Source organism: Schistocerca americana, chromosome 4, assembly GCF_021461395.2.
Source record: "Schistocerca americana isolate TAMUIC-IGC-003095 chromosome 4, iqSchAmer2.1, whole genome shotgun sequence".
NCBI lineage: Eukaryota > Metazoa > Arthropoda > Insecta > Orthoptera > Acrididae > Schistocerca > Schistocerca americana.
This window is the reverse complement of record NC_060122.1, coordinates 823,695,712-823,712,775: the sequence shown is the minus strand read 5'-3', so window position 1 is coordinate 823,712,775 and position 17,064 is coordinate 823,695,712. Positions and strand designations below refer to the sequence as shown.

General features: G+C 42.3%; 1 protein-coding gene across 1 annotated transcript in view; it reads right to left on the bottom strand.

Annotated features, from left to right (window-relative positions):
• Positions 1-17,064, bottom strand: part of LOC124612275 (autophagy-related protein 2 homolog A) — a 492,429-nt gene that overhangs the window by 426,082 nt on the left and 49,283 nt on the right. Inside the window, exons 3-4 of the mRNA XM_047140377.1 lie at positions 7,816-7,968; positions 2,040-2,142 (exon numbers count right to left, since the gene is read on the bottom strand). Coding sequence (XP_046996333.1) covers positions 2,040-2,142; positions 7,816-7,968 — 256 coding nt within the window. The remainder of the gene's footprint in view (positions 1-2,039; positions 2,143-7,815; positions 7,969-17,064) is intronic.

Below are 17,064 nucleotides of genomic sequence, written 5' to 3'. Positions count from 1 at the left end.
GCAAAATTAATTTTAAGAAATATTCATACACGAAGTGTGCACTGAGCATGCAATATGACAAAACCTATTGCAGAGCAACAAAGATTACAGCAATGTGCACAGTAAATGAAGATCTATCTACAGCTACCTCACAATATCACTGTGGACCATTTCTTAAATGTGGCAGAACAGCAGCAGTCTAGGATTGGTAGGCAACTGTTTTCTGGTTTATCTGGCACTATGACCTATGTAAGAGTTACGTGAAAGACAGAAGTGAAACAAAAAACAAACTTTGTTGAAATGAGAATCTTTATGTGAAGTTTACAAATCAAGAAGCAAGTGATTTTTACAATTCTTACAGAAAAACTGTTTCTGGGATTGTGATACAGAGTGTAGCTAGACTGGCCCCTACCTATGGCACAGAAAGGTGCAAAACTGACTGGACAGTATAACAAGAAAGAAATGCAGTTTCAGAATTAACCAGGATAGGTACAGGAGAGTTCTTTTATCCCCCATGTTCTGTGTCATCAAAGTAGAACCATAAGGAAATGACTGCTACCAAACATATGTCTACACTAAGGCAGCTTATGTGGCAACAGTGCAGTTGGTTCAAACTGCTGCTGCCGACACAGTTTGCTCATATTTAACTGTGGATTTCCTGCCATTCCTGTGGCAATATAGGATCTCCAAATGTGGCACTTGGGCACTAAAGCAGATATAATATTTGACCTAACATTTCCTATTTCTGACAAACACATGACAATGGAGAAAGCAAGCAAAAAAGGTGTGGGGAATAGGTAACTTACTTGCTCCTCCAGTCAGTACTTTTGCTGTCCTCAAGTTTCAGTTAGTACAATTTGTTATGTAAGTAAAAAAGAATCCAAGACCAATTAATAATACTATGCAAGTCATTAAGCATTTCACATATAGATAGTTATACTCTGTTAATCTAAGTTGAATCCTTGTCTATACAAACACATGCTCTTCAGTTGGTCATTGGACTTCAATGACATAATGAGTCTGCTTCACTCAAAGCAGAGAAATGCAAAGCAAAATTATAATCTGTATGCAATTTCTGGAAAGAGATGTTTCCTCAACTCGTAATTATAACCATTTTTCTCTTATTTCTAATCAATAATTTATGCACTATTATATAAGTTATGAGAAGCAAATAAAATCTGTTATGTAGTGCAATATTTTCCATCAACATTATTTCATTTAATTAACATTTTCAATATTGCTTCATTTTTTAAATCTACTCACAAAATTACAAAATTTTCTAAATATCTGTGTAAAAAAAAACTGGAGACAGGTAGTTTTATTGGGGGACAGGGTGGGGGGGGGGGGGGAGTGGAAGGGGGGGAGGGGGAAGCTTTGGCCATTCTGCTTGGGGCACAGGATCACCTCAGTACAGTTTGCCGGTTACTAATATTTTAGAAGACTAATATCCTCCTCCAGAACACAGACGGCATAGATTATAGATTCAATACCTTCTTTTTAAAGCTAAGAAACATGATATTAACATGTACCATGCTTCCAAAGTTACATTGGAATATCTTCGGTTCTTAAAACTTGCACTGCACAAGTAGCTGCAAAAAATTAAATTTACAAACTGAGGCAGTACTGTCACTATATGTTACCCCATATATTAGGGTTTTTTTTTTTTTTTTAAATTTGTATTGCTTAGCAATTATTATTATTCACTCTGAGGTTAGATGACATTGCATGCTTCTTTAGCTACACTCAGTAAAACCTTTATTCTTCAGCTGTAATTATTATACCAGGTATCAATTGCCAACAAGATCTTCACACTGCAATAGGAGATGTAAAATAAAGAATGGAAACAGTATTTCTGCTCTTTGTGCCACAAATTAATCATTCTATTGAATGAAATATTCAGAAATTTAGATATTTATGTAGTTATCTTTTACTAGCTCCACCTACAGTAAGATAAAATGTAAGTTTAATTAATACACTCAAAGACAAAGTGCCAAGAAGTACCATTTACGCAAACTCAGAAGAAGAGTAAATGAAACCAAAACATGCATAACAAAACTTACTTTTTGATCCTAATTTCAAGAGCCACACCAGAACTGCTTTCTTTTGGAACATGTTCAAGTCTTATGACAGTAGAAAGAAACTTCACTTTCACACGGCTCAGTACTGTGAGAGATAAAGGAAAATTCATGTTACAAGGTGAGATACAGATATGCACAACAGATTTAGAGAAAGAATATACCAACAGAATTCATTTATATAAATCTATAAATTTACATAAAAGATTAGCCCCTAAACTGTTTCAGTTCAGGAAATATTTGAATTCCCCAGTATTCTAGTCTGTGAGTATAAACTGTGTGGAAGATATGGATTTCGGATAACTGTAAAATTTTGTCAGTAAATCATGTAAAACAACATTGGTCAGGAAGTTACAAATAGTGCACCTTCTTGATGCATCCTCCCTTTTCTTTGTGGCTGCAACATATGTTGGAAAATTTCTTTTAATAAGACAGAAAGGACCAAAAGGACCATCATTTTTTGACTCATCCTCATTTTCAAGATCTATCTTGCACACCTGGTTGGTACCTTAGAACCAATCTGGTATGAGTGTGTATGTTTTATGTGTGTACGACGGTTATTGTAAGAGTCATGGTAACAAATCAAAAAATTCTGAATGATGCAAATGGAAGTTTATTCATAAGTAAACGTTACATGTAAGGATACCGGATGAACACACACACCACCATAAAGATATACCACTAGAAAAAAGATGTAAAAAAGGTTGACATTGCAAACATGGTTTACTGCCAACTGCAACAGTACACAATAATACATCACAAAATATGCCCATTCCATGGCATCGGCGGTCTCCCCGGATTTGAAAAGGAGACCATAGTGAGTGCTGAGCAGCCATTCCATATGGATGTTACCCGACTTGATTAACACTCTTACGAAAATATTGCAGTTCACAGTGGAAGGAATGTACAACAATGCCACTAGGAGCTTGTGGAAGCGGCACGAAACACTGCTCTATTGTATCGAATGATTGCTTGGTGGGTAGATGCATTCAGGCATGACAGAGCTGCAACGGCCAACATGCACCGATCCGGGCAGCCCGCCGGTGTGCATACAAATTGTGCTCATACCCAGATCACCCAATGCTTGAAGAATGACAGGAGATGGATGTTGGAGGAATTATACCACCACACTGATATTGAGACGACAACAATCTACAGGATTTTATGTTATGCTTCATGCACTAAGTGACATGGAAAAGTAGACACATTATGAAACTTGTCATGTTTATCTAGCACATTATGAGGAGGAGGGAGACAGTATGCTTGTGAGAATTGTCACTATAGATGAATTCTGAGCCAGGGCCTATGAACCAGAAATGAAATGCCAGTCCACAGAACGGTGTCATCCAAGTTCACCACACAGGCATAAATTTCATTGCAATTCCTCTCCTCTCAAACTAATGGTCATCATAGCCTATGATATCAGAGGTTCGATTTTGTGCCATTTTGTCCCACATGGACAAACTTTTAATCAAATGGACAAACTTTTAATGTGCTGTACTACTGTCACACTTTCCTGCAACAACACCTACAACAGGCTATTAGGGAAAAATGTCCTGAATGTCTACATGATGCACTGATTCTTCAGAACAATGTGAGAACCCATAATATGGCAGCGCATGTGTGGAATCTGCTCGTGTGATGGAGATGGGAAAAACTGGAGCATCCACCAAACTTATCTCCTTGCAATTATGACATCGCACTAAATCTGAAAGAGCCAATGCATGGAACACACTTTCAAGCAGGTGAAGGCACAGCCACAGCAGTGATGCTCGAGATCTGGCGATTTGCTCATGGTGAGGCCACAGTTATTTGTCATCTTTCACAGCCTTGTCAGTGTATGATGGATTTGTTGGGAAACTATTTCAACGGACTCTGAGATGTCACAGATCCTTGTTCCTGTTCTGTACTATTGTGTACTGTTCCAATTGACAGTACAACACATTTGAAATGACAAAATTTGTTTTGTCTTGCTTCCTAAGCTATATCTTTATGGCAGTATGTTTGTTCATCCATCTGCCTACATGTACTGTTTATATATGAACTAACTTTCCATTTGGATATTTGAGGAATTTTTAATTCGCCATTTGCATCTCTAAGAATTTTTTTAATTCATTACCATTTTTGAGACAGGCAAAAAGTTGCCATGACTTTTGCAATGACCCTCATATTTTACTCTAGCTCATCAATGAATAATTCCGAAACTAGCAAGTGTTGTTTTTCTTTTGTGTGTGCTTACCGACAACTCAACATTTCTGCTTTTTGGTGAGTGGTCTCCTTTAATCCAACAGTAGCGATGGGGTTCAGGAAGGCAGGAGAAGTTAACAAAGAGCAAAAAAGAATGTGGGAGCATCAGTGCCACAAACTCCACCCCAGAAACAGACAGCATCAGTTTAGAAATTTACCGGGTACTACAGTGAGCTATCCATTGTAAGAATGCCAGTCTGCACCCATGCAGTGACATGGCCAGATGCTAGTTGTAAGCCCTGCTATGTATGACACTGCGCAAATGGAAGTGTGTGCTATCATATACAGTCCAGGTTTATTTGTACCCCGCAACTGGTAACCCCACTGTGGAAATAGAAACTTTGTGAGTACATGATGCAAATTCTAATCATCCACACAAGACTTGAGTGCTAACAATCCACAGAAGATGAGAATATCGATGGCCTGCAAGCATCAAATTTGGATTTGGAACAACTGAGAACGCGGGTACAAGAGTGAGTGTCAGCTCCAGAATTACCAGCTACAAGAACAGCAACAACTGCCATACCAGCAGCAAGAATTCCTCCAGAAGCAATAGTGACTGCACCAGGAGAAGATGAATGTCTTAAACACAAAATACTAAGAGCAACAGCAGATACCACAATATGCTACATCAGCTGTTCTAATGATAGAGTGCATAGTTCAACTGTTACATGCTAGCAGTAGTTAAGGCCACGCTGTGGCATCCAGGAGCAAAGCACCTCCCCTCTGGACCTATTGCCCGACCCTATGGTTCAGTCACATCAAGAACAGTTTCACCAGAGATGACATAATGAAGTGAGTGAGGTGATTGTGAAACTGCCAACAAAAGATCAGTTTGCAATGTGGTGTTCCAAAGTACTTGCTATATGCCAGAGTTAAATGTGATGCTCCAAATTATGTGACAGGGACAGGAGCTTACGTCCAGTTTTAATAAATACACTGGTGAGCCAGAACATTACGAGCATCTCCTTAATAACGTTGTTGACAATACAGCAATGATTCTGTATCGTCAACATCTGAGAAGTCCTCGGTAAGCTTCCAGTGGTATCTGGCACCAGATGTCTATGCATAGCTTACATAATTGCCATAAATAATGGGCCGGTGGTCTCACGAAGTAGAGCTGATGCCCTACAGTGTCCCAGTTGTGTTCCAGTGAGTTCCAATCAAGCAACTTTGGTGGCTTTGTGACACAGACAGTTATCCTGTGCTGAAAGATGCCGTCACTGTGAGGGTAGAAATCAAGTATGAAGGGATGCACATGGCCCATAATAATGTTCACATAGTCCACAGCTTCACCAAAGGCAGTGCTGCAGTGCTAACAAAGGTTCCTGTCAGATCACCGAAGGTAAGTGCTCTCAGGCACGGCTAGCACTCTGATGGGTGACTGTCCAGGTCTATCAAGTGTTGTTGGCAAGCACCATACACTCAGCCCTTGTGAGGCAAATTGAGGAACTGCTTGACAGAGAAGTAGCAGCTTCAGTGACAAATACTGAGAACAGCTGGGACAGCAATGTGCTGACCACGTGCCCCTCCATATCCACATCCAGTGATGCCTATCAGCTGAGGATGACACAGCAGTCAGTCGGCACGATTGGGCTTTCCAAGGCCTATTTAGACAGAGTTTAGTTTTTGGTCCACAGCTTCATGATGCCTTCCAGCAGGTCTTATGGAAGCACAGGAGAGAGTACCTCACAGCATAATATTGTCCTACAAGCCTGCATCTGTGGAGTGGTGGACGTGTCAAGCAGCCATTCACCTGGATGACAGCACATACCAACATAACCACTGATCTGCTACAACAATAGTATGCTGACATGAAGAACTCTGGCAAAGTGCAGATTGTTACGACCCATTGCCTGAGAACTGATCTCCTACAACAATAAATGTGGTTCACCCAACCAGGCGACACTTTTCCTTTCATCTACAGGCCAATCTTGATGACCCCACACCCAATGCAATCTTAATTGACGATGTTACTGGGCCAACACAGAAACACACAGGGTTTATCTGCTGTGAAAACCCAGAGTCGACAGTGTGTACTGAACAGTTCTTCTGAAAAATTGTACCTGCACTGTACTCTGCAGTCAGATCTGCCACAGATCGCATCACTCCTGCTTTAAAGAACTGAAAACAATCCAACCTCCACATTCTGTGATGAATAGTGGGTATCAAACACCCTGTCGTCTCCTTGATGTTTCACTGTCCTTCAACCATAAATTGTAACATCAGTAGCCAGCAAATGGGTGATCAGCTTTTTTGTTTCTGAGATGCTCGTTCTCAGGCAATGGGTTGTAACAATCTGTACTTTGTCAGAGTTCTTCATGTCAGCATACTTCCCCATTTGGGCTTGCATTGTCACTAGAAGGATGTCTCATTTGTGTTTGCTCTACTCATATAATTTCCTTACAGCATCATGTCCCCAAAGCCCCATTAGGCAGCATTCAATCTTGCAGTAGGCAGTGGTCATAACAATTTGGCTTTTCAATGAGTTTCCAGAATGAGACTTTCACTCTGCAGCGGAGTGTGCGCTGATATGAAACTTCCTGGCAGATTAAAACTGTGTGCCCGACCGAGACTCGAACTCGGGACCTTTGCCTTTCACGAAAGGCAGGAAGTTTCATATCAGCGCACACTCCGCTGCAGAGTGAAAATCTCATTCTGGAAACATCCCCCAGGCTGTGGCTAAGCCATGTCTCCGCAATATCCTTTCTTTCAGGAGTGCTAGTTCTGCAAGGTTCGCAGGAGAGCTTCTGTAAAGTTTGGAAGGTAGGAGACAAGATACTGGCAGAAGTAAAGCTGTAAGTACCGGGCGTGAGTCATGCTTCGGTAGCTCAGATGGTAGAACCCTTGCCCGCGAAAGGCAAAGGTCCCGAGTTCGAGTCTCGGTCGGGCACACAGTTTTAATCTGCCAGGAAGTTTTCAATGAGTGTTATATGTCAGCAATCTTACCACAAGGAAATAACTCATTTGATGGTCAGAAACTCTCAGGCGAATGTTACATTTGCTGCTCATTAATTTTCACAAGAAATCTCTTTCACTACTTGAGTACCCCAAAATGGCATTAGAGAAGAACAGATAATCAGTTTTTTGTGGGCATATTTTCAAAAGACTGCTATCGATTACCTTGATTACCTTCTCCTACACAAAATAGCCATTGCCTGACTGCAAGTTGGCCTTACAATGAGCCTTGTCTGACGATAATATCATCTACTATTCAATCACCACCAACTAAAGATTTTGACAAATTGAAACGTTTCTAACTGAACTGCAATCAGTAACTAATCTGGCTTGCTTTCTCATTCTATTTGTTCTCAACTATTACAATACACTGAACAGCTGTGAACCTTCTTTTACACTTAGAAGTGAGATGTTAAAGGTATCCTTGCACTTTTGATTAAGGGGTGCCTTTGTTTCATAGTTTCTACTTCCTAGAAGAAAAATGTCTCATCTTTTCATGAAAGAATAGTAAAAGTAATGAGATTGCATTTTAATTTGCCTGTGATAGCGAACTTACTTGAATCAATTGTCTGAGCGAACAGTTCCAGCCCTTCAAGTGGTTGAGCTTCGTCTGTACTTTTTCCATCTGGAGACGCTTGTTTCAGACATTCTTCAGCTAACTGCATGCTGCTTGTCATGCTGCTCCACATTGATTCGAACATGGACGTACCTACAAATTAATTTAAAAAGTTCCAAGTACATATTTTTCACTTCTCTAAAGCTATACCATATACATCTATCACACCATACACCTCAATGATATAAACACCATTAATTTAGCATTGAATGATGTTTACATCATTGCAGGAAAACAAAGATGAGTTTTAAAAAACAAAAACAGAGTATGCTGATACACTGATAAGTCTGTCCTTTCGGAAAAAGCACAACTTGTTATATGCCTTTGCCCATCACTATATTCTTATCACTATTTAAATTTTCTAGCAGCAACAAGTTTCACTTTCTTCAATAGAAATGTGTAGTGCTACGTTCACAATCAGGCTGCCAAAAATGTTGAATCGTGAATCTGTTTCTTCACCAAGCAATGTAACATTCAACACACAAAACTGCTTGATGTCCTTTCCACACTTCATATATACTTACACGAACAATAACTTCACCTCATCAAAAGAGTTGTGTCACTAAAGTTGTTGCAATAGGTTCAAAAAGTGAAAAATAGATTGCAGTAAAGTAGTGCTTTGGAAAAATTTCATATAATTTATTATAATCTAATAGCTTTCACATTGTGTGCTAAGCAGACACCTGAAGTCTTATAAACAACATCAATAATTTAATTCGCCATTTGCATCTCTAAGAATTTTTTTAATTCATTACCATTTTTGAGACAGACAAAAGTTGCCATGACTTTTGCAATGACCCTCATATTTTACTCTAGCTTCCACATATATTTGCTCTGTGATATGGCTCAAGAGTTCTACTCAAAGTCAGTACCATTCCTGAGAAACAGCTGTGTGGAGGCAAGATGAGCTAGGAGGCTACTGTTTTTGCAGACATTCTCAACAGGGTTTAGATCTGGACATCTCATTGGCCAGTGGATGTAGTGTGTATTCATCCATCACAAGAGCTCAATGTGGATAGACATAATTGTCCATCAATTACAGTTTGGGACCAAACTGCACCTCATTCAGTCATACATGCAGTTGCAGTAATTCATTCCAGTACCTTTGGGTGTTAACAGAAATCTCCTTGTCAATAATAAGGATGAGAAGCTCAGTACATCTGCATGTGCGTCCCACCATTAGAACCTAACCACCATGAAACTGTCTCCCTCCATCATTCTTTTTATTTTGTAGCTATCAATTCCACTTCATATTAATTTGCAACAAAAATCATTATAGCATCAATGGCAGGATTCATACAATGAATGGGCCATCTTTGCATTATTGTGAGTGGGACAGATAATGTTGATGTCTAGTGTGTATACCAACTGCTCAACTCTGCCAACACATTTCCTCAAGATCTGTAACTCCCATGGCAGATGGATGTTAGACAGACAATTGTCATGCCACCAACTGCTTCATTTCACCATGCTGTTAAGAGTAGATACTGACCCTGATGTGGATTGGTTCCTCTCAGTTAACATTGTATTTGTTTAAAACCTACAAATTCTGTGTCTCAACTGTCAGAAAAGCTCTGAAATTACATTTGGTTGCTCAGTCAAAGATACTATAACTGCACTGTGCACCCAACCTACATCACGGTGTCCAGCAATTCTACATTGCAAACAAGTCCAAATATCCCCATCCCCTCCCCCACGAACCACAGACCTTGCAGAGTCGGGATGGCTTGTATGCCTCAGTGATACTAATAGCCATACCATAGATACAACCACAGTTAGTTAGTTTAGTTAATTAGTTTAGTTAGTTAGTTGCATGTTCCATGGGTAATTTGCATGATAAATCAATGATGTGGAATGAGTCATTTTACATTCACATCACAAATTAATTTATACATGTGGCTACATGCTAAGCATTTGTAAGTGCCTAAAAAAACCAGATTTGACTTAGTAATTCCTATCCTCCACATTTTACATATTACAGTAGTAGAAATTCTTCTATGACATAGGAGTTGTCAAGGAGAAACTTTTTCAATTTGTTTTAAAATTTTGCTTTGCTATTTGTCAGACATTTTATGTCATTGGCTAAGTTCTCAAAAATTTCAGCTGCAGCACTGTGCACCCCTTTTTTTGCTAAAGACAACCTTAATGTGGAGTAATGAATGCCATTTTTTCCTTCTGGTATTGTAATTATGTACATCACTGTTCCCTTTGAACTGCAGTAGATTATTTACAACAGACTTCATGAGGAAATAAATACACTGTGAAGCAGTAATCAGGCTTTGGAGGGGTACCTGTGGTGAGACCAGACAAATCTTAGAGTGGAGCAGCAGCATTTTCAGTTTTGCTTGTTTTTTTTGTTTTGTTTTGTTTGGCTTTAGGGCACAAAACAACCTGAGTCATACGTGCCCAAGTCAAAACTATAGAACACGAAGACAGAGAGGAGTTAAAAAATGATAATATGTCAGTCCCAATTGACATAATAGAAGACAACTAAAAACAGGCAGGTGAAAAAAGGACTAAAAAAGACACCATACTGAAACAGAGGTCCCAAACTAAAAATTAAATGGCCTTCACCATATTGCTTTGGTGGATAAAAAGTAAGACAGGGTCGACAGCCCACGCGTCATTTGCTAACTCAGCTGGCAAACTCAAATGGGAACGTAAAAGGTAAAAATATGGACATTCCATCAGGAAGTGGCGGACAGTTAAAACTCGGGCACAATGTGTACAAAGTGGCGGGATAATGCCTCTTAGCAAATGACGATGGCTAGAAAGGCAGTGCCCAATATGTAGCCGAGCTAAAATAATCTCCTCCTGGCAGGAGGGCTGAGAGCAGGTCATCCAAGCCACTGGGAGAGGCTTAATAAGCAGGAGCTTCTTCCTGTGAAGGGAGGACGATTGGCGATGTCAAAGGGACACCACCTCCTGACAGATGGCAACTTAGAAATCATTGGAGGGAATATAGGTACTCGCGGGCTGAGGTATGAGGACAGCAGCTTTGGCAGCAGCATCAGCAGCCTCATTTCCTGGCAGACCGACATGAACAGGAACCCACAGAAACATCACACTGGCTCCACCAAGAGTGAGCAGTTGACAGTTTCCTGGACCCGCTACACTAAGGGATGGGCGATGTATAGTGCACACAGACACAGAAGGGCACTGAGTGAGTACGAGCAGAGGACACAATTGAAAAGGCTGTGTCACTGGATGTACTCTGTGGCCTGATACAAGGTGAAAAGCTCGGCTGTAAATACTGAGGTGTGTGCCAGATGCTGATATTGACAGACACCAGTGCCAATGATGAAGGCACACCCAACCCCACAGTTAGTCCAAGAGCCATCAGTGTATACAAAGGTACTGTTGCGAAGTTCCATGAGAAACTGAAGGTGACAGACTGAGGCTGGAGTAGTGCCCTTAGGAAGAGAATGAAGGCTAATGTTAACATTGGACGCTTCACGAAGCCAAGGTGGTGAAGGATTCACACCCAGCTGGAAAGCTGCAGGTAGTGTGAAGTCAAGCCATTGTAGCAAGTGCTGAAAGCGGACTCCAGGAGGTAACAGACAAGAAGGATGAGCCCCATACTGATGATCAAAGGAATCATCAAAGAAGGAGGTAGAGGATGGGTGGCCACGCATGGCAGACAAACAGCACACATACCTGCTGAAAAGAAAGTCATGGCAGTAGGACTGGGGTAGTTCAGCAGCTTCAGCATAAAGACTCTCAAGCGGGCTGGTGTAAAAGGTGCCCGTAGCCAAACAGATGCCATGATGGTGGATAGTATTGAGATGGCATAAGAGGGATGGGCGAGCAGATGTATATACAAAGCACCCATAATTGTGTTTCGAACGGACAAGGGACCGGTACAAAAGAGGAGGGTGGTTCGATCGGCACCCCAGGAAGTACCATTGAGGACATGTAGGACATTGAGGAACCATGTACAGTAAGATGCCAGGTAAGATACATGGGAGGACCAAGAGAGTTTCCTATTTAGCATGAGCCCTAAGAATTTCATAGTTGCAACAAACGGAAGGGCAACAGGCCCAAGATGTAAAGATAATGGGAGAAACCACTTGCATAACCAGAAATTCATACTGATGCTTTTGTCAGTGGAAAAGCAAAAGGCATTGTCGATGCTCCAAGGGGTAAAGACAATCAAGACATCACTGAAGACGTTGCTCAGTGAAACAGGTCCATGGAGAACTGCAACAGGTAGCAAAATTGTCAACAAAAAGTGAGCCAGGGATACTCGGTGGGAGACAGGCCATTATCGGGTTAATGGTGATAGCAAACAGGGCAACACTCAGGATGGAACACACACACACTGTTTTCCTGGATAAAGGTGTCTGACAAGGCAGAACCCACACGCACCTTGAAAACTCAATCTTGTAAAAATGCCTGCAGGAAACAGGGCAGGCAGCCACGGAAGTCCCACATGTAAAGTGTATGGGGATACCAGTTCTCCAGCAGGTGTCATAGGCCTCCTCCAAATCGAAAAACACGGCCACAGTCTGATTTCCACAGAAAACCATTATGACATGGGTGGACAAAGTAATGAGATGCTCAACTGCAGAGCACACCATGCTCAAAATCCACACTGTGCATTCACCAGTAAACTGCAAGACTCGAGCTACCATGCCAGCCGGGCATGAATCATATGCTCCATCACCTTCAAACGCAACTGGTAAGAGAGATGGGGCAGTAACTAGAAGGAAGGTTTTCGTCCTTACCGGGCTTAGGTATGAGTACGATGGTGGCTTCATGTCAGTGTCCAATAAATGCGCCCTCTGCCCAGGTGCGGTAGTACGTGTTAGGCAGAAAGTGCTTGTCTGCATGAGAAAGGTGCTGCAACATCTGAATGTGGATGGGGTCCGGCCCTGTGGCAGAGGATCAGGAAGAACTGAGAGCACGATCGAGCTCCTTCATAGTAAAGGTGCCATTGTAGCACTCACGATTCGGAGAGAAGAAGGGTATCACCCGAGCCGCCTCCACTCGTTTCCAATGGAGGAAGGCAGGGTGATAGTGGGAAGAGCTTGAAACTTCCGCAAAATGGTGGCCCAAGGTGTTGGAGATAGCAATAGGGTCTACGATAACATCATCTGCTACTGTGAGGCCAGAAATGGGCGAATGGCTCTTGGTCCCAGAGAGCCATCGGAGATTGGCACATACGACAAAGGAAGCGTTGGAACTGTCAAAAGAACTAGTGAATGAAATCCAGGTAGCTCGTTTGCTATCCCGAAGAACGTGACAACAATTTGCATGCATCTGTTTATAATGAATGCAGTTTGCCATTGTAGGATGACGGTTAAAAATGCAAATTGCATCAAGGCATGCTTCAGTCCACCAAGGGACTGGGACACGAAGTGGTAAAGAGGAAGTGGGAGGAATGGAACATTCTGCAGCAGTAAGGATAACTTGGTGAGATAGTCCACCTGGTCATTACAACTGGGGAAATCTTTTTACTCGAAGGTCACTAGGGAGGAGTAAAGCTGCCAGTCAGCTTTAGTAAGCTGCCATTTGGGCTTGCATGCAGATGGGGTAGGAGTCAGCAAACCAAGAGCACATGGGAAATGGTCGTTCGAGTAGGTGTCAGAAAGAACAGACCACTCAAGAAATGGGCAAGCTGGGCAATGCAAAAGGATAGGTCCAAATGGGAACAGGTGTGCGAGGAGTCAGAAAGGAAAGTGGGTGCTCCAGTGTTAAGGCAGAAGAGGTTGATTTGGTTAAGGTCAGCCAAGAGGGCACCTCTCTGTCAGGTCCTGGGAGAACCCCAAAGGGCATGATGTGTGTTAAAGTCACCGAGTAGCAAAAATGTGGGAGGTAGCTGCCCAATAAGCTGAAGGAAGTCAGCCCTGGTGACATCGAATGACGGAGGTGCATAAATGGTACAGAGGGAAAAAATCAGGTGGGGAAGGAAAATACAAACTGCAACAGCTTGAAGGCAGGTAGTCAGGGAGATGGGTTGACTATGAATGTCATCCCATATGAGCAGCATGACTCCCCGATGAGATGGAATACCGACTTACAGAACAATAGGTGCCAGACAGGAGAACACAAGGCTTGCGACTAGCCAGTAACTTGTGAGCTACTGGGTAAGGCACTATTTCGTTTACCCAAATCTCTTGGACAGCCCGCTCATCAAGATACATAGGACAATCCCAAAAGGAGGCGGCATGGCTGCCATTGCAGTTGATACAGCAGGGAGGAGGAGGCGGACAATCGCTCTCGTGTGCACAGTGCAGCAGGTTCGGAATGTATGGCTGGACTGTGATAATTTAACAGCCTGCTTTGACCTTGGAAGGCAGCACCACTCTATCAAAGGTGAGGAAAAGAGTGTGGGTGGGCACTAAGGAGGAACCTACGTTTTTCATTACATGATGGACAGCAATGACACCCTGATCAGAGGGGCAAGATTGGATTTTGGGCTCGGTTAGACCGTTGAGCAGCCTGGTGTAAATGACACCACGGGAAGAATTCAAAGTTCCATGGGCTTCAACACGAACAGGGTAACTGTGGAGAAGTGAGGCAGCAAGCAGTTGTTGTACTTGAGAACCAGAAGCAGTCTCCAAAAGCAAAGTGCCATTCCATAAACAAGAGCAGGATTTCACAGGGCCAGCAATCGCATCAACACCTTTCTGAATAATAAACAGATTTATCGTGGCGAAGGACTGTCCATTTTCAGTACGTGAGACCATGAGGAACCGTGGTTTAGAGGGAAGGGTCTTCGAATCATTAACCTCATTACGTTTATGATTCATAGATGTTGATTGGGAAGATGACTGACTCATTACGAGAAAATTCCCCAGGATTGCCAGCATCTTCGATGGCGTGCTCCTTCCAACTGGGGGCCCCCTTGACAAGGGAGGACACCTGCCTTAGGTGACTGTTCACACCTCAGGTCACACCTCCCAAACATCTGACAAAGGGATCAATCGGCAATTTAGGAAGGTTCCAGCTCAGGCAATCACCCCTTCCTGGGCTTGGCCTGTACCAGGTGGTATGTGCGAACCCTATCTGTCGACCCAGGGCTGGGAATCACATGTTACCCAGTCACTTATTACATGTCAGACACATGAGCTGGCCTTCAGGAGCGCACAGGTAGGAAGAAGATAAAGAGGAACCTCAAATGTCAAAGTGGAGGAATGAGAGGAGAAGGGACAAGAAGAAAGAAAAAGGGAGTGAAAAACAAAGGTAAGACTGTTCTTAAGTCAGTGACAGACAATGCAGAACATTCCCAATAACTTCGTAGACATGTTCCCCAAGGGACGGGAAAAAGAACAGCAAGAGGATAGACATGCAGCACAGAAGAGAAAATACGTTACAAAGGCTGGGGCCTCATGGTAGCCAAACACAAACCCGCCAAAGAGTGGAGAACCCCCGGGTGGGAGGAGGGTGGGGCATTTTCAGTACTTGCAGGGGCAACAGTCTGGATGATTAGCTAATCTGACTATTTACATTAGCCAAGATGATCTTGCTATGATGTTATTACGAACAGCTGAATGCAAGGGAAAATTACATCCATTATTTTAAACACAGCAGCACAACTTTATATGCTTACTAGCTCTGCAGATAATAAGACTAAAAGGACATATGATGAGATACAAAATTATCGAAGTAATTAGTTGGGGGGAATAAAAGAACAAACACCGTGATAAAGAGAGACAAAATCTGCAATAAGAAAAGGAAAAGAAAAGGAAAATAGCAAACCGTGAACTGAAGGAAAGAACTAAAAGGACAAAGCTACTGGAAGAATCTTTCACCGAATATAATTTTATCATTATTAATACTTTGTTTAAGAATAATGAAAGATGGTTTAAATGGGAAAGGTATATGGACAAGTTAGTGGGCTTCTGCTTGCATAAAGGTTAGAAGAGAATTCAAAATCAGATTTTAAACTGTAAAACCTTTTCTGCAGGTAGATGTAGACTCTGATCATAATTTATTGGTTATGAATTACAGATTAAAACAGGAGAAATTGCAGAAATATGGAAAAATTAAGGATATGGGGCCTGGTTTGGTTTTGGTTTTGTTTTGCTTTAGGGTGCAAAAAATAATTGGGGTCACACATGCCCAAGTCAAAACCATAGGACATTAAGACAGAGAGGAGTTAAAAAACGACGATATGTCAGTCCCAATTGACATAATAGAAGACAGCTAAAAACAGGCAAATGGAAAAAGGCCTAAAAAAGACACCATACTGAAACGGAGGTCCAAAATTAAAAATTAAATGACCTTTGCCATATTGCTTTGGCAGAAAGAAAGTAAAATGCAGTCAGCAGCCTGCGCGACATTTGCTAAAACGGCTGATAAATCAGACGGTAAACCCAAACAGGAACGTTAAAGGTAAAAAAATGGAGATTTCATCAGGAAATGTGGACAGTTAAAACTTGGGCGCAATGTGCACAAAGTGGTGGGGTAATGCCACTTAGCAAATGACAATGGCTAAAAAGGCAGTGAGCAATACGCAGTAGAGTTAAAATAACGTCCTCCCGGCAGGAGGACCAGGACCCGCTGGGAGAGGCATAATAAGCTGGAGCTTATTCCCGTGAAGGGAGGACCATTGGTGATGCCAAAGGGACATCACCTCCTAGCAGACGGCAAAACAGAGATCAAAGGAGGGAATACAGGTACTCGTGGGCTGAAATACGAGGATTACAGCCTTGGCAGCAGTGGTCAGCATCCTTGTTTCCTGGCAGACTGACATGACCATGAACCCACAGAAACATCACACTGGCTCCACCAAGAGTGAGCAGTTGACAGTTTTCCTGGACCCGATGCACTAAGGGATGAGTGGTGTCCAGCGCACATAGATTTTGAAGGGCACTGAAAGAGTCTGAGCACATGACACAATTGAAAAGGCTATCTCGCAGAATGTACTCCGTGGCCTGATACAAGGCAAAGAGCTCAGCCGTAAAAACTGAGCAGTGTGCCAGAAGCCCATATCAAAAGACACAGGCGCCAATGATGGCGGCACACCCAACTCCACGCTCAGTCCGAGAGCCATCAGTGTATGCAAAGGTACTATCGTGAAGTTCCATGCGAATGTCGTGAAACTGAATGCAATAGAGCGAGGCTGGAGTAGTGTCCTTAGAAAGTGAATGAAGGCCAAGGTTAACATGGGCTGCTTCACCAAGCCAAGGTGGTGAAGGGTTCACACTCACCTGGCTAGTTGCAGGCAGTGTGAAGTTAAGC